This window comes from Vigna umbellata, chromosome 1, assembly GCF_029865625.1.
Source record: "Vigna umbellata cultivar VRB3 chromosome 1, Vumbellata_1.0, whole genome shotgun sequence".
Classification (NCBI taxonomy): domain Eukaryota; kingdom Viridiplantae; phylum Streptophyta; class Magnoliopsida; order Fabales; family Fabaceae; genus Vigna; species Vigna umbellata.
Window position 1 is genome coordinate 632,210 of NC_142165.1, and position 25,369 is coordinate 657,578.

At 38.4% G+C, this 25,369-nt stretch overlaps 2 protein-coding genes across 3 annotated transcripts; one reads left to right on the plus strand and one right to left on the minus strand.

The window, feature by feature from the left end:
* Positions 1–1,920: 1,920 nt before the first annotated feature.
* Positions 1,921–12,161, plus strand: LOC124841404 (putative aarF domain-containing protein kinase At5g05200, chloroplastic). Its single transcript, XM_047317669.2, has 10 exons — positions 1,921–2,169; positions 2,249–2,391; positions 3,059–3,172; positions 3,465–3,653; positions 3,738–3,893; positions 9,452–9,717; positions 9,811–9,908; positions 10,235–10,413; positions 11,225–11,341; positions 11,783–12,161. Exons 1-10 carry the CDS (start codon positions 1,974–1,976, stop codon positions 11,957–11,959), a joined length of 1,635 nt encoding a protein of 544 aa, XP_047173625.2. The 5' UTR covers positions 1,921–1,973; the 3' UTR covers positions 11,960–12,161.
* A 5,974-nt stretch (positions 12,162–18,135) lies between these two features.
* Positions 18,136–23,659, minus strand: LOC148204347 (uncharacterized). 2 transcript variants are annotated; one of them, XM_088116710.1, is made up of 3 exons: positions 23,271–23,659; positions 21,952–22,198; positions 18,136–21,642 (listed from the first exon to the last, which is right to left on the minus strand). In XM_088116710.1, exons 2-3 carry the CDS (start codon positions 22,076–22,078, stop codon positions 18,269–18,271), a joined length of 3,501 nt encoding a protein of 1,166 aa, XP_087972836.1. In that variant the 5' UTR covers positions 22,079–22,198; positions 23,271–23,659; the 3' UTR covers positions 18,136–18,268. The 2 variants fall into 2 exon arrangements, with proteins under 2 accessions (XP_087972836.1, XP_087972841.1); XM_088116715.1 differs by lacking the exon at positions 21,952–22,198.
* Positions 23,660–25,369: the final 1,710 nt, after the last annotated feature.

Consider the following 25,369-nt stretch of genomic DNA (forward strand, 5'->3'; position numbering starts at 1 on the left):
CTCTTATTATCCCTAACTAAAAAAGTTTTATCAGATAGGAAATCCTGTATGTTATCAGCACCTACTAAATAATCAAAATAATTATAACTAGAATTATGACGATCATCCCACCTCTGAATTTTTTTATCTATATCAGTTAAAATTTTGGGTTCTTCGCTTAGACTGGTATTCTCAATAGGACCAAGACTCTCCATTGATTTACTTAATTCACACCTGTATTCGAACTTACCGAGCGACACTTAGGACGTACGTTTTTAGGTCGAGACTCTTAGCTGAATTCAAACTCATATAAAATTGGGATTTATATAAGATGAGATATTTAAAGTCTCTGTTTTAATAATTTGACTAAGAGTTCAAAGGGATATTATCAGGCTTCTCAATTCCTACACAGCACTCATGATGTTTACGTTTGGCCGAAAGCACAACGTAAAGCTATATAAGAGGGCGTTCGTCCTCAAAAAGGGAATCCTTTCCAAATGAAAGGGTACGACTACTTCAAAGAATTTTACTATGAATACCGTACGGTCAATGACCGTATCGATAACGAACGTTCATTTTCATATACTTCTCATATTAAAATTTTCTCTTCCAGTAACTCATTTTCCAGTATAACTTACATTCATTCAATTAATCATATCACAGTATATTCTATACTTCTCAAGCTTTGAATCAAAATCATATACCTACATCAAATATCAAAATCATACTGCATACAAATTTACAGAACATTCATACACACAAGCATATAATTCCCAGTACATACATGCCACACTTTCATATAACATCTCAGAATCATATTCATATACTCAAAAGTCAAATATCAGAAATCATATTTTCAAGCATCACATAACGCGCATGCAGTACAGACATCACATGAATTAAATCTAATAAGCTTCCCTTACCCGGATTTAGCAGTGTGCGTTCTAAAAGTGAGTTGTTTCTACTCGTCCAAAGGTGGCTTTCTATTCTCAAGGTTCCTCTTAAACTCTTCAACTAAAAATTAACAAAAAGAAAACGGAAGAACTGAGTTTACACCCGTGCATGCAGCTGGATCAGGTTTTGTAGTAAATCCAGAAACGATCGCCCAAGGAAACTTACCAGAACTGGAAGTGGTTCGGTCCAAAATGAAGCTCACGTCGCAGTGGTCGTTCTCATGGTGCTGAAACGTGAACGGAGTAGAGAATGGTGAGTTACAGAAGAGAGAAGAGGAGGGGTTCTGGAGAGAAGGAGGAGAAAATGGAGGTTTGGATTTTTCTGAGGAAGATGAAGGTGCACGCAGGGAAAGGGAAGAGTGTTTCAGAAAACTTAATTTTTCTTCCCAAGTCAAACGGACGATCCCTCCTGCAATGACACCTGGCTTCCAAATTAAATTCAGAACCTTCTAATTTGACACATGGCAGAGAGGGGTCAGGGAATGTGAGTGCGTTTTAATGACACTGCACGTGGGGCGTGGGCGCATTTATGGCAGCACAGTGGTGACTCAGCACATACATTAATGGGACGTGACACTTAGAGCATGTCAATTTTTTCTTATATTCATTAGGAAAATGATACTTGAACAACCATTTTTGACAACATTTAGACACGCGCACACGTGTCAAAATCTGAGTGGTCCATTTTCATTTAATTTTTCCAACTGGACCACTCAGATTTTGACACATGTGCGCGTGTCTAAATGTTGTCAAAAATGGTTGTTCAAGTGTCATTTTCCTATTCATTAATTGAAACTTCTTTGTGAGAGCTAACAATTCGAGTAAAATATCTATTCTATAAAACTGGTATTTTCTTTTGGTGGAAAATTTTCGTATATAGAAAAATTGAATTCAATTGTTAAAAATGTATACTCGTTAAACCATCCACGTCATGATCGTAACACTAGCGAACACAATCATTTCTTATAACTACCACAGGAAAATTCCATCGACCAACAAAAAAATTAATAAAATTTGTTCCTTTTCTCAACATCCATCGTCATGGCGGTTTCGGGGTTGAGAAGCGGTGGCTTACCGCTCTTCCACCACCATCACAACTGTCACCACCTTCGCTTCCTTCAATCTCCTCCTTCCTTCGCGAAATTCAACGTTCTTCGCTCCAAGTCGAAGAAGGGGTTCACTGTCTTCGCTCGCTATGCACAAGCGCGAGACCTTTTCTCCTCTCGTCGTTTTCAAGGTTCCGTTTTTCTTCACTTTACTTCTACACGCTCTCTCGCTTTTCAAATTGAACGAGTTGGGTGTTTTTGTTGCGTCAGATAGCATGGAGAAGCTGCCGAAGCTGGTGGAGGACATTGTGGAGACATCCTTAAACACCGGTCCGAGGGGTGTCCTTAGGTTGGCTCAAGGGGTTCAGGCCTTCATTGGCGTTGGTCAGGAGTGGTTAACTGATATCTCTAAGGTAACCATAACACTTTATCACAGGGTTTGGTAGACAGCTTAGTTCGAGAAGAGCTTGTCGTAAGTGCATAATTCAATCAAAGATTATCCTGATGAGTTTAGCAGAGAAGCTCATTGAAATACTTTATGGGTCTATTTGGAAAAGCTCTTCCGAAGCACTTATAGGAAAAGAAACTAAGATGGAAAAATGAAAAAAATAATCCTCCATAAACTAAAATTAGATTGTGTATTAGTTTAAACCAGCTTTTAGATCAGGTAATATGATATAACTTCTTCAAATTCATCTCTTGCATTGCATAAACTTATTTTAGTGGGAAAATGGGTTTTTGTTCTTTAAAGCTGGTCAAGTCCATTTATTGATTTGGTATTGACTATGGAATTGATTTTACTTAAGTTACCACCTCCGTCCACACTTGTTGAAAAGTAAAGGAGGATATTTCTTCTAGTCATAAATGTTGGAAATATAATTTTATTATGAAGGTGTAAGATGAGCTCTGAGATATGTTACTGTTGTATAAATTGCCAACATTTTTTTTTCTTTTTCAAATTAAGAACCTGCTCTTGTTGTCTTGTTTCCTTATGAAAATAGTTAATATTCCTCTATTTCTATCTTAATATTTTGTTATCAAAATTTGGGACAGAGTTATTAACTCTTGCATCATTTGTAGTCGACAAATACATCTGCTGGATTACAGACTGAAATGCAGCTTGGTTTACTCACACCCTTTTATTTGAGGCGGTTGTTTGAGCGCATGGGCGCAACCTATATCAAATTGGGTCAGGTATGAGAGAATTCCCCAACTTATTCCTCCTCCTCCCAGTTTATATTTCATAATATTGAGTACAAAACGATTATACTTGTGTTCAGTCTAAAATGGCTATATCATCAGTATTTAATATTTTAATTAACTTTACTTTAAGAATAGTGCTAGTTGCAGATAAAATTTATAATTTATAGCCATGTGATATGATCATTTTCTCAATACTAAGGTTAGTTCTAATTTGGTAGTTGATCTTCTTTATGACATGCAATGCAACTTCGTACTGATGGTTATATTTGATTCTCTATGGTAGTTCATAGCATCTGCTCCAACCCTGTTTCCACCTGAGTATGTACAAGAATTCCAAAATTGTTTTGATAGAGCTCCTCCTGTTCCTTTTGAGGACATTGAATCTATATTGCGTAAGGAGCTAGGAAAACCATTGGAAAGTGTTTATGAATACATTGACCCAACACCCATTGCTTCTGCTTCTATAGCACAGGTATATCTTGTGCACATATATTTCTCTTTCAAAAACTTTTATTAGGATTACTATGTGGCTGCTAATGCAATATTTTACATCTAGGTTCATGGCGCAAGGCTAAAAGGGTCCCAAGAGGATGTGGTTATAAAGGTCTTAAAACCAGGAATAGAAGACATATTAGTGGCAGATCTTAATTTTGTTTATGTTGTTGCTCGAATATTGGAGTTCTTGAGTCCTGAAATAAGTCGAACATCTCTTGTAAGTAATATGGGAACGTTTTACCTCTACATGGATATTTTTGCTGTAACATGAAAAGTAATGTTTTTCTTCACAGGCATCTTCTCTGGTACACAGAGTAAAATTCTTAACTATGCTGCCTATATCCTCCTTTATTCTTATCCATTCTACTAAAATCATTTTTCTTTCTAGTTTGTTACATAGAAGGGATATTTATAACCTTTTTTCTCAATCCTCTATTGTTATTTTCTTGATTGCAAATTGATACGAATGAAGGAGAAGGAGTGCAAGGGAAGAGTAGGAAAATCCACCAGGTTTATGAGAGGACAAAGTGGAAACCTATCACTTGGGGGCCCACAAGGACACATCCTTGACTCTGAAATAACAGAATGGCTGATGTGGCAGGTGTGAAATCATGGGAGTAGCTTTTCATTAGAGGAGAGAGGGAATAAAAGGAGTGAGAAGAATTATGTATAGGGGGAGAAAAGGAGGATTTGGGAACTTTCGGAGGGTAGACAAACTTACATTCTCTCTGATTTTTTGCTCTTTATTCTGAATTGTATGAACTCATAATTACTCAATATATAAAACAATATTATTCTCTTGTTTCTTGTACGAGGATACCTAACAATTGGTATCAGACCACTCTCTTCTGGGAGTGTATGGTAATAACTCGTCTAGCAATAGAGCAATGCATAGAAGGGCTTGAGCAACAACTAGCGGAGTTGAAAAATCTTATCATCTCTCGCAGTAGGTCATGAAGGGGCGGCCTCGCAAGCATTGTTTGAGGAGAAGGGAGGTGACATCCAATGCCAATGATGGCGAACTCGAGAGTGAAGACGATGCTAGCCACACGACACAAACTAGTAGCCGTGAGTCGTCACATGATTTCAGAGGGTGAAAACTTCAGATCCCAATATTTCAAGGAGATAATGCTTATGGTTGGATAGTAAGGGCGGAAAGGTATTTCAAACTCAATTTGGTAGAAGATGATGAAAAATTGGACGTTGTAGTGATAGCATTGGTATCAATGATGGACATAGCAAGTCAAATGACTAGTTGGGAGGAGTTTAAAGGTGCATTGATTCAACGCATTCAACCAGGGCTGGTACACAATCCCTTTGGTCTATTGTTGAGTCTGCAACAGACCAGCTTTGTGATGAAATATAGGGAGCAATTTGAATGTGAATCCGCACTGTTGGAGAAAAGAGAGAATCATGCTGAAGGGAATCTTCTTCAATGGCTTGAAGGAAGAGATTCAAGACGAATTGAAACTGTATATGATAGGGTCTCTTGAGGAGCTCATGGATAGGGCTTGCTACTGAAACATAATAATATCATTTTGCGCAAAGCGAGACTCATGAATTACGAAAAGAAATCCCTGGAGAAGACAATAGGCATACATATTCGGGGGTCCACTAGGTGGGAGAGAAGAGGAAATAAGGAAGGAATGAGTAGCAAGTTGCATGAGGTAGATCATGGGGAGAAGAAATCTTTGACTGGAGGAAAACTTTCTCAAGCCGAATTGAGAGAAAGAAGTCAAAAGGGGCTCTGCTTTAAGTGTGGTGAAACCTGAGGTCGTGATCATATTTGCAAATTGAAACACTTTCAATTTGTATTAATTGAAGGATCCCAAGGTGAAGAATCAGAAATTAGTGATAATGACGAGGATTAGGGAGTACCTCTGGCCAACAGAGTATTGTAGATTTCTCTAAAAAGCAAATAAGGATTTGGTGGTGGGAATGATTATGGGCAAGGAGGTGCTAATATTGATGCATTATAGTGCTTCGATTCGACTAACTTCATTTTCATGAAATTAGTCTAGCAGCTCAACTTGAAAGTGAATAACACAAAGGTCTATGAGGTGGGAGTAGGAACGGGTGCCAAAGTGAGGAATTGGGGCATATGCAAGCACTAAGCAGTTGTAGTGCAAGGCATTCCTATTGTGCAACATTTTTTTATTATGGAGTTAGGAGGGACAAATTTGGTGTTAGGAATGGATTGGTTGGCTAGCCTAGGGAATGTCAGAGAATTTTAGAAACTTAATTCTTACTTGGAGATTTAACGTGAGAAGACAAGCATACGAGGTGGTCCTTCTTTATGCAAATCTCAAGCATCATGGAAGGCGATGGTGAAGGCTCTTACCAATCAGGAAGAAGGGTATGTGCTATGTTGTCCAACCAATATGATGACAAATACAAGGAGCAAAGGTCCTATTAGCTCGACCTTAGCAAAGGTTCTAGTAACTTATGAAGATCTATATTGAGACCCTATTGAATTGCCTCCAAAAAGGGACTGTGACCATGCCATATATCTTAAGGAAAACACCATTTTTCCAAATATTAGGCCGTATAGGTATTCTTATTATCAAAAGACTGAGATTGAAAAGTTTGTGGCAGGCATCATAAGACCCAACTCCAACCCTTATAGTAGTCCAATTATTTTAGTTAAGAAGAAAGATGGAGGATGGAGGGTTTGTGTCGACTACAGGGCCTTAAACAAGCTCACATTACCAGACAAGTTCCCCATACCTATCATAGATGAGTTGTTGGATGAACTGGGTGGAGCTCAGACTAAGTTAACTCTGAAATCAGTGTATTGTCAAGTATGAATGAGGGAAGAAGATATAGCCAAAACTGCTTTCAGGATGCATGAGGGTCACTATGAGTTCTTAGTAATGCCATTCAGACTTACTAATGCACCCTCTACATTTCAAGCTCTCATGAATTAGGTACTTCACCCCTATTGGAGAAAGTTTTCCTTTAGTTCTTTTTATGACATCCTTATTTTAGCAAGAGTGTAGATTGTCATCATGAGCATGTCTGACAGGTGCTGGATGCACCAAGGCAACACAGTCTGTGGTGAACAAAAAGAAATGCTCTTTTGAAAGGAGGAGTATTGAGTATTTAGGCCATATTGTGTCAGGCCAAGGACTGGTTGCTGATCCTAACAAGATAATGGCTATGGTAGATTGGCCAATTCCTAAAGATGTGAGAGGATTGAGAGGTTTCCTCGGCCTCATAGGATATTATAGAAAGTTTGTTGAGGAGTATGGAAAGATAGCGTGGCCTTTGACTCAATGGGATGCACCAACTCAAAAAGCTTTAGATCAGCGGAAGACAACAATGACACAAGTGCTTGTGCTTGTTGTGCTAGATTTTACAAAGGTTTTTGTGATAGAAACTGATGCTTCACGTCACGACACTGGTGCAATTTTAATGAAAGGAGGACAACCAGTGGTGTACATGAGCCAAAACTCTCTGCAGGAGCTTGAACAAGTCGGTTTATGAAAAAGAATTGATGGCAGTGGTCATGGCTGTACAGAAATGGAGACATTATTTACTGGGAAGGCATTTCGTAATCCATACTGATCAAAGAAGTTTGAAGTTCTTGTTGGAAGTCTCGCATTGACTAAAGATAAGGCCAATTTATAATATATAAATCGGTGCAAACCTCACCTTATAAGCCAGTTTTGTGGGGTTGAGTTAGGCTTAAAGTCCACTTCTTAACATGGTATCGGAGCTATGGTTAGAGCCTATCCTAGCGATATTTGTTGTTTGTTGGGCATATTGTTTCACTCGCTATCAGGCCGTTATCGGACTAGTCATTAATGTCTAGTCTCACGCTCGAGATGTACCTCGGCGTGAGGGGTGTGTGTTGGAAATTTTACATCGACTAGAGATAAGACCAATTTATAATATATAAGTGGGTGCCAACCTCACCTTACAAGCCGGTTTTGTGAGGTTGAGTTAAGCTTAAAGTCCATTTATTAACCATTCTTAAGGGATCAAAGGCTAATGGGGGAGGAACAAAATAAGTGGATCTCCAAGTTGCTTGGGTATGACTTTGAAATTAAATACAAACCAGGAAAAGAAAATAGAGCAGCTGATGCCCTTTCTGAATGCAATATGCAGCCATCCACACGGTCAAATTCTTGGAGTTCAGAAGATATTGAGGCAGAAATTGAGCAGGAAGAAAGGTTGAAGTTGAAGCAGATAATCCAAGACCTTGCAGGGAATTTGGGTTTCTTTAGAACTTATGAAAGGATCTCGAGCCTTTTTCTTTGGGATGGAATGTGCGAGAACATAAAACAGTATGTGAAGAAATGCGAGGTATGTCAAAGAAACAAGTATCAAATCCTCAACCCTGCAGGGCTGCTGCAACCCCTACACGTTCCAAAACAGATTTGGACAGATATCTCCGTGGGTTTTATTGGAGGGTTACCAAAATCTGGTGGCAAAGATACTTTCTTGGTCATAGTAGATTGTTTCACTAAATATGCCCACTTCATTGCCCTGACACACCCTTACACAGCCAAAGAAGTTGCTGAGCTTTTCTTGAAGGAAGTGATAAAGCTTCACGGGTTTTCTGAGTCAATTATGTCGGATAGGGACAGGGTTTTCATGAGCTCTTTCTGGACTGAGTTATTCAAGCTAGCAGGAACCAAATTAAAGTTCAGTTCTGCCTATCACCCACAAACAGATGGGTAGACTAAAGTTGTGAAGTCTTGAAACGTATCTGAGGTGCATGACCGAGTGAGACCCAAGCAGTGGCTTAAATGGCTCAGTTGGGCTGAATTTCGGTACAGTACAACCTATCATGAGTCCACTAAGATGACACCACTCAAGTCTTTATATGGGAGAGACCCACCTCCAGTGGTTAGAGGTGATGTACCAGCAACCCCTTTGGAAGAGTTGGCTGTAATGTTACAGGAGAGAAATGAAATGCTTGCGCTTTTGCAGGACCAATTGGTGCAAGCTCAAAATAGGATGAGATAGCAAGCCAAAAAAATAGAAGGGAGGTGGAGTATAAGGTGGGAGATATGGTATAATTGAAAATAAAACCCTATAAGTTGAAGAAATTGGCTAAGAGAGTGAATCAAAAACTCAACCCAAGGTACTATGGTCCTTACGAGATCATGGAAAGGTTTGTAGCGGTGGCAGATGACGTTGTTGTCCAGCAATTATTCCCTTTTGTGACTGAAGACTTGGAGCTCGAAGTGCACCCAGAAGAAGTCTTTAGCAGTCAGGAGAAACAGAACAGACCATGGAAGTGTTAGTAAGGTGGAAGAGTTTTCCAGCTTGTGAAAATTTATGGGAACCTCTGCACAAGCTGATGGAATCTGTACTTCACCTTGAGGACAAGGTGAATTTTCGAGGGGTAGGTGTTGACACGAATGAAGGAGGAGTGCAAGGGCAGATTAGGAAAATCCACCAGGTTTATGGAGGAAGAAGTGAAAACCTATCACTTGGGGGCCAGTGACTCTGAAATAACAGAATGGTTGATGTGGCAGATGTGAATTCACGGGAGTATCTTTTTGTTAGAGGAGAGAGGGAATAAGGGGAATGAGAGAAGAATTACGTAGGGGGGAGAAAAGGATGATCTGGGAACTTTCGAAGGGCAAAGAGACTTACATTCCTTTGATTTTGACTCTTTATTCTGAATTGTATGAACTCAGAATTACTGAATATATAAAACAGTATTATTCTCCTTTTTCTTGTGTTTCTATACGAGGATACCTAACATAAATAAATGGGAGTGCTCAGAATTTCCTTGTAATGATAGCAATTTTTTAGTAGGTTGGTATAGTCAAAGATATACGTGAGTCTATGCTTGAAGAAGTTGACTTTTACAAGGAAGCTGCAAATATTGAAGCTTTCAGGAGATATTTAGAAGCAATGGGACTAACAGGGAATGCAACAGCTCCCAGAGTATATCAGTACTGCAGTACAAAGAAAGTTTTAACTATGCAAAGACTGTATGGAGTGCCTCTTACCGACCTGGACTCCATAAGTTCGTTAGTTTCTAATCCAGAAACCAGCCTTATAACTGCTCTCAATGTTTGGTACGACTCTGAAATTCTAATTTTCAGTTAACATTTCTATATCTTCTCTTTTAACATGAACCTTCTGTATCTTGGTATAAAATGTTGTTGCAGGTTTGGAAGTTTGCTTGGATGTGAATCTTTTCATGCAGATGTACATGCAGGAAATCTGTGGCTTCTTCGTGATGGGCGTATTGGGTTTCTTGACTTTGGTATGCTTCAGCTTTGTCTTTGTGCATATTTACAGATATGGTTTTAACTTTTTGTTGCACATTTGTCATCTGTAAATGTTCTAAAGTTTCAAAATAGTCTATACATTTTATTTGGAATTAAGGTGTTTTTTGGTCCTGTCAATGAGTTTATTCTTTAGCTAAACTCTAATCATTGTCACTTTGCTTAATATTTTCATGAGCTTGGTTACCATTTCTTTCTAAAACCTACGATTTTCACAGTATACAGTAGTGTTATGCACACATTTATTTGGGATTTTGTGTGCTACAAGTTTCAACCTACATTCTACAAAAAATTCTATCTGCAGGAATTGTTGGTCGTATATCCCCTAAAACATGGGCTGCTATGGAAGTCTTCTTAGGATCAATTGCTATTGAAGATTATGACTCCATGGCATCTGCCTTAATTGAAATGGGAGCTACAAACAAGGATATTGATACAAAAGCCTTTGCCAGAGATTTGGAAAAAGTATTCTCATCACTTAAGGCAAGTATTGTAACTCACTTATACCCACTGGTCAGCCATATGTGACTACATAAGTGAATGTGTATGTACTTTGCTAATTTGAGGTCTTACATCAATTAAAAATATGATAAAATTATAATATATAAGTGAATGCAAATCTTATTTTACAAGTCTATTTTATGAGATTGAATCAGACTTAAAGTCTACAGTTTAAGAGTTTACACACATGCTTTTAGTCTTTCGGCTTTGACCAATTGCACAAAATCCAATGTTTGGGATTTTCCTACATACTCAAAATAGGATATATCGGTGCTTTCACTTAATGAATCCTTTATGAATTTGGATCCTATATACTAGAGTTTCACTTGACAGGGTTGTGAGGGAAGAGAGAGAGTTGGGACATACTTGTGATAAATGTGTAGAACCTGGGCAGTTTTCCGTAAATCTATCATTCCTTGCATTGCATACACGGTCCTGAGAAAATTAATGATTTGATAAGTATGTATGTATATCTGTATCCATGCGTGAATATACAATTGATTGTAAACAATGTTTAGCATTCTAGTTGAGGAAAAAAAATTAAGATATCTCATTTATTAGGTGGTATATATTCATGCCTCTTAAATTCTTGGGTTTTGGGTTAAATAATATAAAAATGTCTTATTATATTAGTTATCTAATAGGCAAAGAGTGTCACGTTATTATAGATGGTTATTGTAGATGAGTACTTCCATCAGAGCAACATTATATACATATAACCTGTCCCAGAAATCATTTGAGTGTTACTGTTATTGCTTACGTTTTTGCATTTGTGGCCACTATGTGACTGCAGGAGTTGGACACTGAAATAGTTGTTGCTACTACAAGTGGAACAGCCACAAATTCGACCACTGTTGCAGCTAATATAGTTTTCGATGAAAGGCAGATGAATGCCCTCTTTCTTGACGTGGTAAGCTATTTTATATTGAACTAACAAGATCGCAAAGACAACTCTTTATGTCAACGTAAAAAGTTCAAATTGTCATTGCTTACTACCGGTATTTGAATTGATACATGTATGGAGTTTTGCTACTCATAAAGCAACAATTAGTAATGCTTTCTTTCAGTTTTACAAATTAAGATGACGCTTCAAAATTGCTCAGTTTGTACTCTCATAGTTTGGTATCAACCCCATCTAATACAGCACGTGGCAGCAGATAATATTTCAATTTTTAAGCCATAAACCCAAAAGTCTCCAATTAGAAATGGTATTGAAATATGATTTTGGATAAACATGAGAAATTTTCATACTAATATAAGTCAAACTACATTGCAATGTTCCATTATACAGTGATCCTCCACTACTGTGGGAATTTCTTATGTTGGTTGTTTGATTATGTGTGTTCTGCAGGTTCGGGTTAGCGAATCATATGGATTAAAGTTTCCTCGTGAATTTGCTCTTCTCCTGAAACAGCTATTGTACTTCGACCGCTACACACGGTTGTTGGCTCCCAATTTGAACATGCTTCAAGATCAGAGGATTTCCATTGCCTCCAATCGAAGAAGAATGTACAGAGACAATTATTAACACAAAAGCTATATGTACCCATTTTCGTTCAAAAGATTTACTTTGTATTATTACATTGGTATAGAAATAGAATAGTCCACAGTTGTCATGTGAGACAGCCTAGGATGGAATTCAACATCCTTATCCTTAATGTCATATAATATATAATTCTAATTCATCTCCCTCAAGAAGAAAAAGGATATGTATTCCTTCCTTTTTATAATCATGACACTTGCTATGGATATATATTCTTCTACTGATTTTAATTTTCAGATAAAAATAAGAAATTTGCAAAGAACTGTTCTCAGACTTTGAAAGGATTGTCCCATTTATTAAATGATGCCCCTTTACAAAAATAAATTATACATAATACTAAAATTGAAAACATATTTTGTAAGTTTTAATATTTAAAGAACACGTAAAAGTCAAAATATTTCGTAATGTTTAGACTTATATGCAAATAGTAAGTTTCTCGAAAAGAAACTCATAAATGCTTTATTTCTTATTTTTAAGGAGAAACCTAAATAATTTTTTAAAATTATAATTTTTACAGGACTGCTACAAATGGTGGAATCGACCAGTCCAGATCTTACATCTAAATACTAATTCGGCAAGGCATTTGCATGCATTGATCTTAAAACATTGCGGACCAAAAATTAACTGATTTAAAGAAATAAAAGTGTAAAAAATCACATAATAATTAGATCTATACAAGCCAAAATTACATTTTTACATTAAATATATTTTCATTTTCAGCATACATTGCCAAACTGTTCCACAAAATTACTGATACACATCTTAGAGGAACAAGTCAATCTTACTGCCCTTGTTCAATAGAATTAAACAAAATAATTGATTATGTAAATGCCTTATCACCACATCCCAAAGTTGGAGAAAAGAACTCACCCATTTCTTGATCGTTCAAGCTTCATTTTAGATTCACCATAATAAAGAAAAAACCGAATTGTCATCTGAGCCAGTGCAGCATGACTGTTGAGACTCATGACTAGACCATTTTCTCAACTAAGTATGTGATAGAGGAATAAAAGTGTATGTTAGGAGAAATAAAGGCGGGAAAGGAAGTTAAGAGGGAAAGTCTGTTAGAAGTTTGTTAGAGGGGCAAGATAGTATAAATAGTAGTAGAATAAGTGGAGAGGGGTTTTTTTTATGAGATATTTTACTCTTGGGAAATTAGACTGGACATTTTCCAGTGGAGGAAGGGAGGCTTCCTTGGGATTCTTACTTGTCATTTTGTTTGACATACTTTACAGAATTAATGAAATACTCATACATTTAATTTCTTGGTTATTGTTTGAGTGTTGTGAGAAGGGAGAATTATCTGTTACGGCTCTTTGCCTAAAAGAACCTAACAGATTTGGTCCGACCTGCCGGATCCAGATCGGAGGAGTTGCGCGATGGAGAACAAGATGAATGCACTGGAGGAAAGGTGGGAAGGAAAGTTCGAGTCCATGGAAGCCATGTTGGAAGAGATTCGAGAGGAGATGAGAGGAAGGGCTCGAGACGGGAATCGCGACCGTGGAAGACGATTGGGGAAACATGAGAGAAGAAGGAACCAGGGAAGGAGTTCGGAGGGCAGTCATTCGGTTAATGGAAGTCGAGAGACGGAGGAGGACGAATCGGAGGATGAATCGGAGGAAGAAAGGGCGGATGTACAGAAGAGTTGGATGAAGAGAGTGGAATTACCCACTTTCGAAGGGATCGATCCGACGGGATGGATTGCGAGAGCAGAGAAGTTTTTTGAAATACAGAGTGTAACTGAAAAGGAGAAGATGAAACTGGTGTACATTTGCATGGAGGGAGAAGCGAACTACTGGTTTCGTTTTTGGCGGAAGAAAGTTAAGAAACATACCTGGGCGACGTTAACGGAGGCGATGGTCAGGAGATTTGGAGGTAGACACCGGGGAACGATCTTCGAAAAATTAGCGGCAGTGAGACAACGAGAATCGGTGGCGGAATATGTTCGGGAGTTCGAAATCCTGGTGGCTCAAGCGGATGGCGTGACGGAGGAACAGTTGCTGGGGTATTTCTTTGCGGGACTCCAAGAGGAATTAAGGGATCTTGTCCGACCATACGACCCTCGCGATTTATTAACCGCAATGGAGAGGGCACGAGACGTAGAACAATCGGGGCTGATATCGAGGGTGATCAAAGGAGGCGCGGGGAGTAAAGGAGGACCAACGTGGGGAAAATACGCTGTCAGTGGGGGAACAGTGGCTAGCACGGAGATCTATCGGGGGCCATCGGAGGGACGCACAAGCAGCAATGGAGGTATGGGTCAGAAGAAAGAGGCAACGACCAGAACCGCCGGTTCGAAAGTCGAAAGTACGTCCGGTGGTGGCGGGTCGAATCGCGGAGTGCGAACACTGCCATATTCGGAATATCTCAAAAGGAGGGAGGAGGGCCGTTGCTTTCACTGTGGCGGACCGTATAGTCCCGGGCATCGCTGCGCAGAGAGGAGTTTTAAGGTGATGATTATGGGAGCCGATGACGACGAGGAAGATGCGGAGACGATGGAAGAAGCAGAACAGTGTTGCATGGAGCTGTCGGTCTATTCAGCCGGGGGGGTGACGCAATCCAACACCATGAAGATGGCTGGATGGGTTCGAGAGCGGAGGATCATCGTATTAATCGACAGCGGGGCGAGTCATAATTTTATCTCAGCTCACTTGGTCGACGAACTGAGGTTAGAGAAAGAGGAGACGCCACCCTATCGGGTATGTTTGGGAGATGGCCAGAGAAAGGAGACACAAGGGTGTTGCAAAGGGCTGTCGGTGGCGTTGGAGGGAGCGGAAGTGCGAGAGGATTTCTACATATTTGATTTAGGTGGAGTGGATGTAGTGTTGGGAGTGGCGTGGTTAGCAAAATTGGGAGAGATAAGGGTGGATTGGAAGAAGATGACATTGAAGTATGGGTCAGCAGATGCTGAGGTGGTGTTAAGGGGGGACAGCACATTAATGAAAAAATTAATTACCCCTGAAATGTTGCAAAAGGAAGCTGAGATAGAGACAGTGGCGGTGGTATGGAGTATGTATAAAGCTGAAACAGCAGAGGGACAGCTAAGGGAAGAAGACTTAACCATCATGCAAAAACAAAATTTAGAGGAAATTTTGCAGGAATTCGAGGTAGTGTTCGAGGAAGTGCAGGGACTTCCTCCTGTCAGGCGGGTTGATCACCAGATAACCCTTAAAGAAGGCACCGAACCTGTAAACGTAAGACCGTATAGATACCCTCATCTGATGAAAGCTGAAATAGAAAAACAGGTACAGGAGATGATGGGCTTGGGCATTATCAGGCCCAGTAACAGCCCATATTCTAGCCCGGTTATTTTAGTTAAAAAAAAAGATGGGAGCTGGCGTTTCTGTATTGATTACAGAGCTTTAAACAAAGTTACCATCCCAAACAAATACCCCATACCCGTGATTGAAGAATTATTAGATGAACTTCATGGAGCAGATTTTTTTTCCAAGGTGGACCTTAAATCGGGGTACCATCAAATACGGATGAAGGAAGACGATGTCCCAAAAACAGCGTTTCGGACTCATGTGGGACATTACGAATTCCTCGTAATGCCCTTCGGCCTCACAAACGCTCCGGCCACTTTCCAGGATATGATGAATTCACTGTTGAGACCTTTCTTGAGGAAGAGTGTGTTGGTCTTTTTTGACGACATCCTTGTGTACAGCAAATCGTGGGAAGCTCATGAAGATCACCTCAGACAAGTGATGGAGGTGCTGCGGCAACATAGGCTATTTGCAAACAAGAAAAAATGCGAATTTGGTAAGAGACAGATTCGCTATTTGGGTCATCTGATATCAAAGCAAGGAGTTGAGATGGATGGTGAGAAGGTGTCAGCGGTGACTGATTGGCCAGCGCCCAGATGTATCAAAGAGCTGAGAGGTTTCTTAGGACTCACCGGTTACTATAGAAGATTTGTAAAAGATTATGGGAAGATCGCGAGACCTCTCACAGATCTCTTAAAAAAGGGGAAGTTTGAGTGGACGGAAATGGGGGAGGCAGCCATGCAAGCATTGAAGAAGGCAGTCACTACTGCTCCTGTACTAGCTCTGCCTGATTTTTCACAGGCGTTTCAAGTGGAATGTGATGCTTCCGGGAAAGGAATAGGAGCGGTATTGTCACAAAACAAGAAGCCCATAGCTTATTACAGCAAGGCATTGTCAGAAGGCTCATTGGGCAAGTCGGTGTATGAGAAGGAGTTGATGGCACTGGTGCTAGCCATTCAACACTGGCGTCCGTATTTACTGGGAAGACGTTTCAGTGTATTTACAGACCAGAAAAGCCTGAAACATTTGTTGGAGCAACGCATAACCACTCAAAACCAGCAGAACTGGTTAGCAAAACTCATGGGGTATGAGTTTGATATCTATTATAGAACGGGAGCTTCAAACAGAGTGGCCGATGGATTATCTAGAAAAGGTGAAGATGGGGGAGAAGGGGATAAGATGCTGCAAGGTATATCCAGGCCATATTGGCCTGATTTTCAAGAGCTTTTGGAGGAAGTAGAGAATGATGAAGGACTGAAAAAAATAATGGAAGAGATAAAACAAGATCCTGACTCCCATCCCGCTTACACCATGGAGAACGAGAGATTACATTTTAAAGGACGGCTCGTGCTTTCAGAGAAGTCTGAATGGATACCCAAGCTTTTAGCAGAATTCCATGATTCGACTATAGGGGGCCATTCAGGGGTATATCGAACATATAGGAGACTCGCTCAGGCTTTTCACTGGAGGGGTATGAAGAAGAGGGTGACCGATTATGTAGCTGCTTGTTTGATCTGTCAGCAACACAAATATATGGCATCATCTCCCCAGGGGCTTCTACAACCATTGCCAATCCCCAAGGCAATATGGGAAGAAGTAAGTATGGATTTTGTGGTTAAATTGCCAAAATCTCAGGGGTTCGACACGATACTGGTGGTGGTGGACAGGTTGAGCAAATATGGGCACTTTATCCCCATCAAGCATCCTTATACAGCAAAGGTAATTGCAGAAATTTTCGTAAGAGAGGTGGTGCGATTGCACGGGATACCCGTATCAATTGTTAGTGACCGGGATCCTCTCTTCATTAGCATTTTTTGGAAGGAGCTGTTTCGAATTCAGGGCACCAAATTGAGAATGAGTACTGCCTACCATCCGGAAACGGATGGCCAAACTGAGGTATTGAATAGGATATTGGAGACCTATTTACGGTGTTTCTGTTCAGAACAACCGAAGGCATGGAACACCGTGTTAGCATGGGCTGAATACTGGTATAATACCAGCTATCAAGGAGCAGCAAAATGCACTCCTTTTGAGACGGTTTATGGCAGAGCCCCACCTACACTAAACAGATTCATTCCAGGAGAAACGGTGGTAGAAGCGGTGGCACAGGACTTACAAACGAGAGATGAAGCTCTCAAGCAATTGCAACATCATTTGGCTAGAGCGCAAGAACGGATGGTGCAGTATGCGAATAGAAAGAGGAAGGAGTCTAGTGTGAAAGAAGGAGATTGGGTCTTCCTTAAGATAAGGCCCCATAGACAAGTGTCAATGCCAACCAAGTTGCATCCCAAACTGTCTGCTCGTTATTACGGACCTTTCTTGGTTGAAAAACAAGTGGGTCCAGTGGCTTTTAAATTGCAGCTGCCAGAAACAGCCAGAATACACCCGATCTTTCATGTGTCACAATTGAAGAAAGCTGTAGGGGAGAATAAGGTGGAAGGAGAATTGCCGGAAGAATTACAGGTGCAAGGTCCATTATACAGACCTTTGAAGGTATTGCAGAGGCGAGACAAAGATCAACAAGGAGAAAAGGTGTCCCAAGTTCTGATCCAGTGGCAGGAGGGTGGAGTAGAAGGAGCAACTTGGGAAGAGGAACGGTACATCAAGCACCAGTTTCCGGATTTCAACCTTGAGGACAAGGTTGCTGAGATGGAGGGGGGTATTGATAGAGGAATAAAAGTGTATGTTAGGAGAAATAAAGGCGGGAAAGGAAGTTAAGAGGGAAAGTCTGTTAGAAGTTTGTTAGAGGGGCAAGATAGTATAAATAGTAGTAGAATAAGTGGAGAGGGGTTTTTTTTATGAGATATTTTACTCTTGGGAAATTAGACTGGACATTTTCCAGTGGAGGAAGGGAGGCTTCCTTGGGATTCTTACTTGTCATTCTGTTTGACATACTTTACAGAATTAATGAAATACTCATACATTTAATTTCTTGGTTATTGTTTGAGTGTTGTGAGAAGGGAGAATTATCTGTTACGGCTCTTTGCCTAAAAGAACCTAACAGTATGTGATCTTTTCCTTCAACAAATTATGGAATCCCTCTTACTACTTGACTTGGTGAGGAATAACCCATCAGTTGATGAAGAGGTGAACTTTTTGGCTGTAAATGTTCTTCAATTTCTGGTGCAATATTGGAGGAGGTCATATTTGATTTATCTGTTTCAACTGAAGCCTCACTGGTACCAGGACCTCTTACAGCAGTTTTCTCCTTCTCTGTTATAGTCTCCAAGGTACCAGAAGATACAGTTGGTTTATCATATTCACTGCCATGCAAGGGATCTAACGGTATGGGATCTCCTTCAGAGGAGTAGCTCTTACCAGCGGAATTTCCATAATCATCAGAATATGAAGCATGGTCTGCATGTGGGGAATGATGGTAGTTGTCACGAGGCTCAGATGGTGGATTGCTTCCATAGATCACCTCGTTTAGGGACGGCTCTACATCATTTGATGCATAAGAGACTATGTGACTTCTGTTGTGCAGAGAAAATTTGAGTACCTCTTGACATGCACCACATTTGAGCTGGTGAAACACCCTTTTGAAAAGGAGGAAATCTGCAGGCAGTTGCAGCAGTTTCAAGCACTTATTGCAAGTGACAAACGGTGCTCCACCGGCCACGGGCCGGTAATGTCGCCTGGTCAAGACTGGTTTCTCCCTAAAATGTTTTTTCACCTCAGGCCTGTACATCTGATCACATGACATTGTTTCATGGGCATGAGCTTGAAGGTTAGAGGTCATGGACCATTGCGGACTTGCAGGATAAGAATGATGAGGTGAACAACAATTGTGACCTGGATTATGCCTACATAACTCTTCATGCTGATAAAGATCACGTGGAGGCAACTCTGCCGAGTGTTGCCACTGTTGGGGACAGCAATTGAAACAAGAAGGATCAACATGGTGTATGCTGCATGTTGGCTCAGTTGAATAAGGTGCACGTGAAAAATTATGCTTTTGGCACCAGTTGATTCCATGACTACATATTCCATCATGCCTGGGGTAATCCAAACCATGATAAAATCTTCTTTCATGAAGATCATGGCTTTGGTATGCAGACATGTGACTTCCCATGGACAGTCTTCCATTCGTTTCACCACTTACATAGCTAGTTCTCTTGAGTTGATCCTGCAATTTATAAACCAATCTCAACAGTTTCATCTTCTCCTGATCAGGGTCATCATATGAGTCATGTGAAAGATAGCTTGAGCCGCAGTAGAAGTCATCAATAATTTGATTTGATGTGCTTCCACTTTCATAGCCAGATTGCGAACCACTTCGATGAGGAGGTATTCTGGGAGGAAACTCATCTCTCTTTGTTCTCATCCAATGTGCATGATCATGTCTTGTAGTCTCTGGAACTTCATCATTTATATTCACCCTGCTGTCTCTTTGGACATAAGGCCTTCCCTCGTGAAAATAACGGTTTATTGTTTCAAGATCTCCATGTAGCATGCTGTTAGCAACGCCTTTACCCTTTCTGGATCCTCCCTCAAAAACCCCACTAGCAACAGCGTAAGTGTTCTCAAAAGAATCTAAATATTGATTAGGGAACTGGTCATCCACCCCATCATTTGAAGAGACACTTCCATCATAAGCATGGTAGCTTCGAGTGGTTGAAGATTTAGAAAATCCTCCCAGAGTACCACTAGTCTCAAAACCAGGATTGATCACTTCTGTGTTATCAAATGTATCCACAGACCTTACACGATCAAAGCTATGAGCAATGGTTTTGGAAGATGCATGGTTGCCGAATGAACCCTCTTCAAGTTCACTGGAGTAGGCACATGAAATGCTTCCTTTTTCAGTACTTAACCTTTTGGCAGTAGATGTATTTCCTGCATTGTCCACTTCAGATTTTGCACCCACTAGATCTGATTGCAGATGTTTAAGATCTTCACCATTCAACTGCTCTTCTGTTACCTCCGATAACAAGTTTCTGTCAGGTAACTCTTCTGATCTTGCTTCTCTGCTTCCATTAATGACCACCTTAGGATTTGCACCAAATAGCTCCAATCTGTCATTATTGACTTCTTCTTCACCTGATCCACAAAATAAATCTTCTTCTGGCCCTTCTACAATCAGGTTTCCATTTACTTGTAAATCATTTCCTGCAATGTCCACTACAGGCTTTACCTGTACTGAAGCTGATTTCTCATCATTGGCATCTTCTTTATCCAATGCACCAATTAATTGCTCCCCTGCTCCTTCTAATGGCACATTTCCATTACTTAGCTCTTCTCCTTCTAGATGCAAGTTTGTGTTCTTAGCATTTTCTATCGAACACTCTGCCACCAATTCTGCTGAGGTTTCATTTTCAAAATGAGTTAGCTCATCTGAACAACCACTTTGACTTCTCATATCTGACAATTTATAGATATCCATCTCATTTTCCAGTGTCTCATCTGGCAAATTAACATGTTCAATCCATTCTCCATTGCGTTCACCATTTTCAATTTGATCCTTTCCATCAATTTCATCCAAAGAAAATTCTCCCAAGGAAGAGCCAGATGCTTTTTCCATAAGACCATTCTCCTGTGAAATAACTGTCTGTTCTCCATTGTATTTACCATCTTCAATTTGATTCCTTCCACCATTTCTATTCAAAGAACATTCTCCTAAGGAAGAATTGGCTGCATTTTCACCCAAACCATTAGCCTGAGAAATGACTGGATGCTCTCCATTGTTTTTACCATCTTCAATTTCATTCCTTTCAACATTTCCATTCAAAGAACATTCTTGTGAGGAAGAACTAGCTGCTTTTTCACTCAAACCATTCTTCCGAGAAATAACTAGATGCTCTCCATTGTATTTACCATCTTCAATTTCATTCCTTTCAACATTTCCATTCAAAGAACATTCTTGTGAGGAAGAACTAGCCACTTTTTCACTAAAACCATTCTCCTGAGAAATAAATGGCTGCTCTCCATCGCATTCACCACCTTCAATTAGATAACTTCCACCATTTCCAGCCAAAGAACACTCTCCTGAGGAAGAACTAGATGTTTTTCCCCCAAAACCATTCTCCAGAGAAGTAACTAACTGCTTTCCATTGAATTCACCATCTTTAATTTGATCCCTACCACCATTTTCACTCGAAGACCATTCTCCAGAGGAAGAACGAGTTGTTTCTTCATTGAAACCATTCACCCGAGAAGCAACTAGCTGCTCTCCATTGCATTCACCATTTTCAATTTGATTCCTTCTATCGTATCCATCCAAAGAGCATTTTCCTGATGAACTTGTCAACTTTTCCCTCACACCATTTTCCTGATCTCTAAGTAGCTTCTCTTCATTGTTGTATTGTTTATCATCAGCTTTAGGATCCACTGCATTTCTAGGAGCTGCATCCGTTTCATGCATACCAGACTCTGAGTTCACAGCCTTACTTCTTCGTTTCTTAGCTGTATGGGGCGCATGAAATGATTTCAGTTACGTAATAAGAATAGATTGGAACAACAATATTTGCTTCCTAGAGTGGGAAACAGCTATTCTAGCAATCCTTTTATTTCAATCTATCAGAGAGCATAAATCATATCAGAAAAATCAATTTGGTTTGCCTAAGTTTACAAGAAAATAACAACCCAAACATTTTGTAAGAGCTCAGCAGACAGCAAGTGCAACAGCCTCAAATTTCACAGTTGAAAACTTTTACTCCATCATGGTTCTCTAGATACCCCAAAAGGTAAAACCATATAAAATGAAATTTTTACCTTGAAGTGTTGTGCCACATCCACCACACTTGTACACATCATAGTCTGGAGACTCTGGAAGAAGTTGCCAGCATTTAGGGCATAACACTAATCGGGGTTTGGGTATGGGAGCTGATTCACCAGACATCTTGCTCAAAATTTTTAACAAATTACCAACAGATTTTCCACAGTAGATCTCAAAAGTGAAAAACCAAATTCATTCACAGCATTCTGGCTGGAAAAAAATGGTCTCCCAAACTTTCACTGTCTGCATCAAATAAGATTGCAGTTTAGCTCGAATTCTAAAAGACAGCTGGCTCCTAAATTATGTAATGACGCGAGCATGGTGTTGAAGAAAATGAAACAACAAGAAAAAACAGCAAGAGGTAGAAAATCAAGGAGATAGAGATAATAAAAGCGCCTGGTTCATATTTAGTAAATTTTGATGTGACTTTATGGGTCTTAAATCAGTTAACTCTACCAACTCTAATTTAGCAAAACAAAACAAACACCACACTACCACCAAGATGCACCAACTATCGAAATAAATCTTTTCGGATTAGTAAATAAACTCCAAAAGGAGCATGCTCCAAATTTAGAAAGCAAATACATAATTCTCAGAATCTATCTATCGAACACGTGCTCTTCAGAGGTAGTCTCATAGCTCGTAGTATTCAACCTCAAAACTAGATTTTAACTAGCAATTTGAGAAATTATTTACCATTTTGACTGAGTTCTAATAATCGGCACACGATTATCATGTAAGATCAATTAAGTTTTTAGGTCTAAAAGTGACAACAACCAAAAAACTAAAACAAAAACAAAAAAAAGGAAAAGTAAATAAAAAACAGAAGATGGAGTTGAATTTCATAGAATGGACAGTTAGAGTTCACATTACCACTCACACAAAGGGAATCACGAATCATTGGGAAAAATATGTTAAATATTCTCACAAAACAAGCTGATTTATAGCGTAATTTGCGGTTTTCAGAAAATTTCGCCGAACAAAGAGAAGCCCACCACACCAACCAACTATATAATCAACATTCGCACCTATCACGCAAAAACAGAAACACTCTTCACAATAGACAACCCCACAAAGAAAAAACAAAAACAAAAACAAATACTATTTTTTCCTCCAATAAACGATGTTTATGAAAAACAACAAAAAAAAATCACCAGAAAAATCAAGGTATCCGCACCCATTAAGTGAAAAGAAAAAAAAAACCTTTCAGAACCCACGAACCCAGAAAGAAAAATAGAAAACAAAATTAATATTTTTCTCCAAAAACCGATTTTTAAGCAAAACATCATTAGAAAGAAAGAAGAGAGACCCTCACCGCGAGAATCAGGGTGCCCAGTACGCAGCAACCTCAGTTAGCATATTAGATCGGATCAGAAGGTATGTGGAGAGAGAGGAAAGGAAAAGGATAAAGAAGAAAAAAAGAAAAGGGGGAGAAATTGAAGTTAAACGAAAAGGGTGAATGAAACGAAGGTGGCGGGAAAGAAGGGGCAGAGAGAAAACTAGAAGCTTTATCTTTTTCCGCAGGCTTTTTTTTTAATGTTCCACGGAACAAGAGAGAGAGAGGGAAGCTGCAGTGAATTATGAAAGAATTGCGTTTGCGTTGGTTCGGTCAACTCTTGAGATGTTTTGTGGCTGCAAAAACAATCTAAGTTGGATGGTCATTGGTGTCTGTTTTTGTGTGTTAACTGTGGTGTGTTTGTTTTAGTTTGAGAAAGTGATGAAAGAAGAAGTAAGGAAAGAGACAGCAGTGGAACGAAGGGGGTTTAAGAGTCGGCGCTGTTTCCATTTAAAGCGGAGCCAAACAAACCAACCACCAACCGTTTACGTGGCACTGTGTGTGGGTCCCACCATTTGACTTTTATTTTGTTTAATGAAGATTAGGTTTTCTTATCCTATCATTATCAAATACCCTGCTGGCTTTTGCTTTCTTTTAACACTAGGTCTTCATGGAACAAAAAACTAGCTTATACTTCATAAATAATCTTATAGATAATAAATTAAAAAAGTGTTTTAACAAACAAGTTAACTGATATAATCATAATTTATAGTTTCTGAACATTAGAGTTATTTAATGAAATTAATTGACAAATTAGTTTGTAAATGTGAAATGTTATAACAAGTATAATTATATAATTTTATGTATATAAATAAAATATTTTATTATATAATTTTGGATTTATTTTTTTAAATAATTTTTTAGAATTTTACATAAATTTTTATATTTTTTCTAGATATTTTATTTAGAAGAGTTTATGTAATAAAATTAACTAAATCTAAATTTTATCAGTCATTTCTAAATGAATTAATCGGGTACATGTCTTATAGTTCGTGCAATTTATAACATTGAATATATTTTAATTTAAAATATATAAAAATTAAAAAATGATTTAATAAATACTAAATATAATTATATTAAATATAAGAAATGATTAATAATTAATAGAAACAAATTAAAAATAATAAGAAAATACTTAAAATATAAAAAATAATGATAAAAAAAATTAAAAAAGTCATAAGTAAAAATAATTTTACTTGCACATTTATTAAATAAGGAATTAGATAAACAAATTTTCCATGACTATTTTCATTGTAGGTGTTTTTTTAATCATATTTAAAATTTTATTTTAGCAATAAGTAATGTTTTTAATTAAATGCAAATCATTGAAACTGAAATTCTTGAAAGGTTTTTGAAGAAAAATGTTTTAATATATTTTATTCTCTTCTATTTGCATTGGTTGTTGTTTTAGATTTAAGAGAAAAAATTATTCCTAGTTCATTTAAATATTTTATTTAAAGAAATACAATAGTTTGTCTATTTCTTACAATATATCTTCTATGTTTTCTTATTTTTCTGTCAATTTTCTTTTTCTTTTCATTCATACTCTTTAATCAATATGTATGTTATTTTTTATTTTTATAAATGCGATTCAGAATTAGATTGAGGGTATAATCAAGAAAGAAAACAAATTTAGAACATAAAATATTACTTTTTACCCATAACAAACTAAATTTTGAATTTTTTGTGTGAGAAAAGAAATAGTGAAGTAAATGACAATATTTTCTCAAACATTATATCATAAATTGTCTGCTAGTTTTTATATTAAGCATACTTTATATTATATTATAAAACATGTTTACACATTAAATAAATTTAATAAAATTTAACTAAATTAACTTAAAGTTTCGGTGAATTAGTTTCATTTTTTACTTAAAATTAAAAACCATATTTAACCTTATTAGAAATAATTTAATCGTTAAATTGTTTTCAAACTTTTGTCCAAGAATTTTTAAAAACTAAGCAAAGTCAATAAGATATTGTTTGTCGCGTTTTCCGATAAATAGAAGATTCTGAAATATTATGAAAATAGGCGCTCTTTTCGTGGCGGATTCGAATTTGTAAACTATAACAGTCAG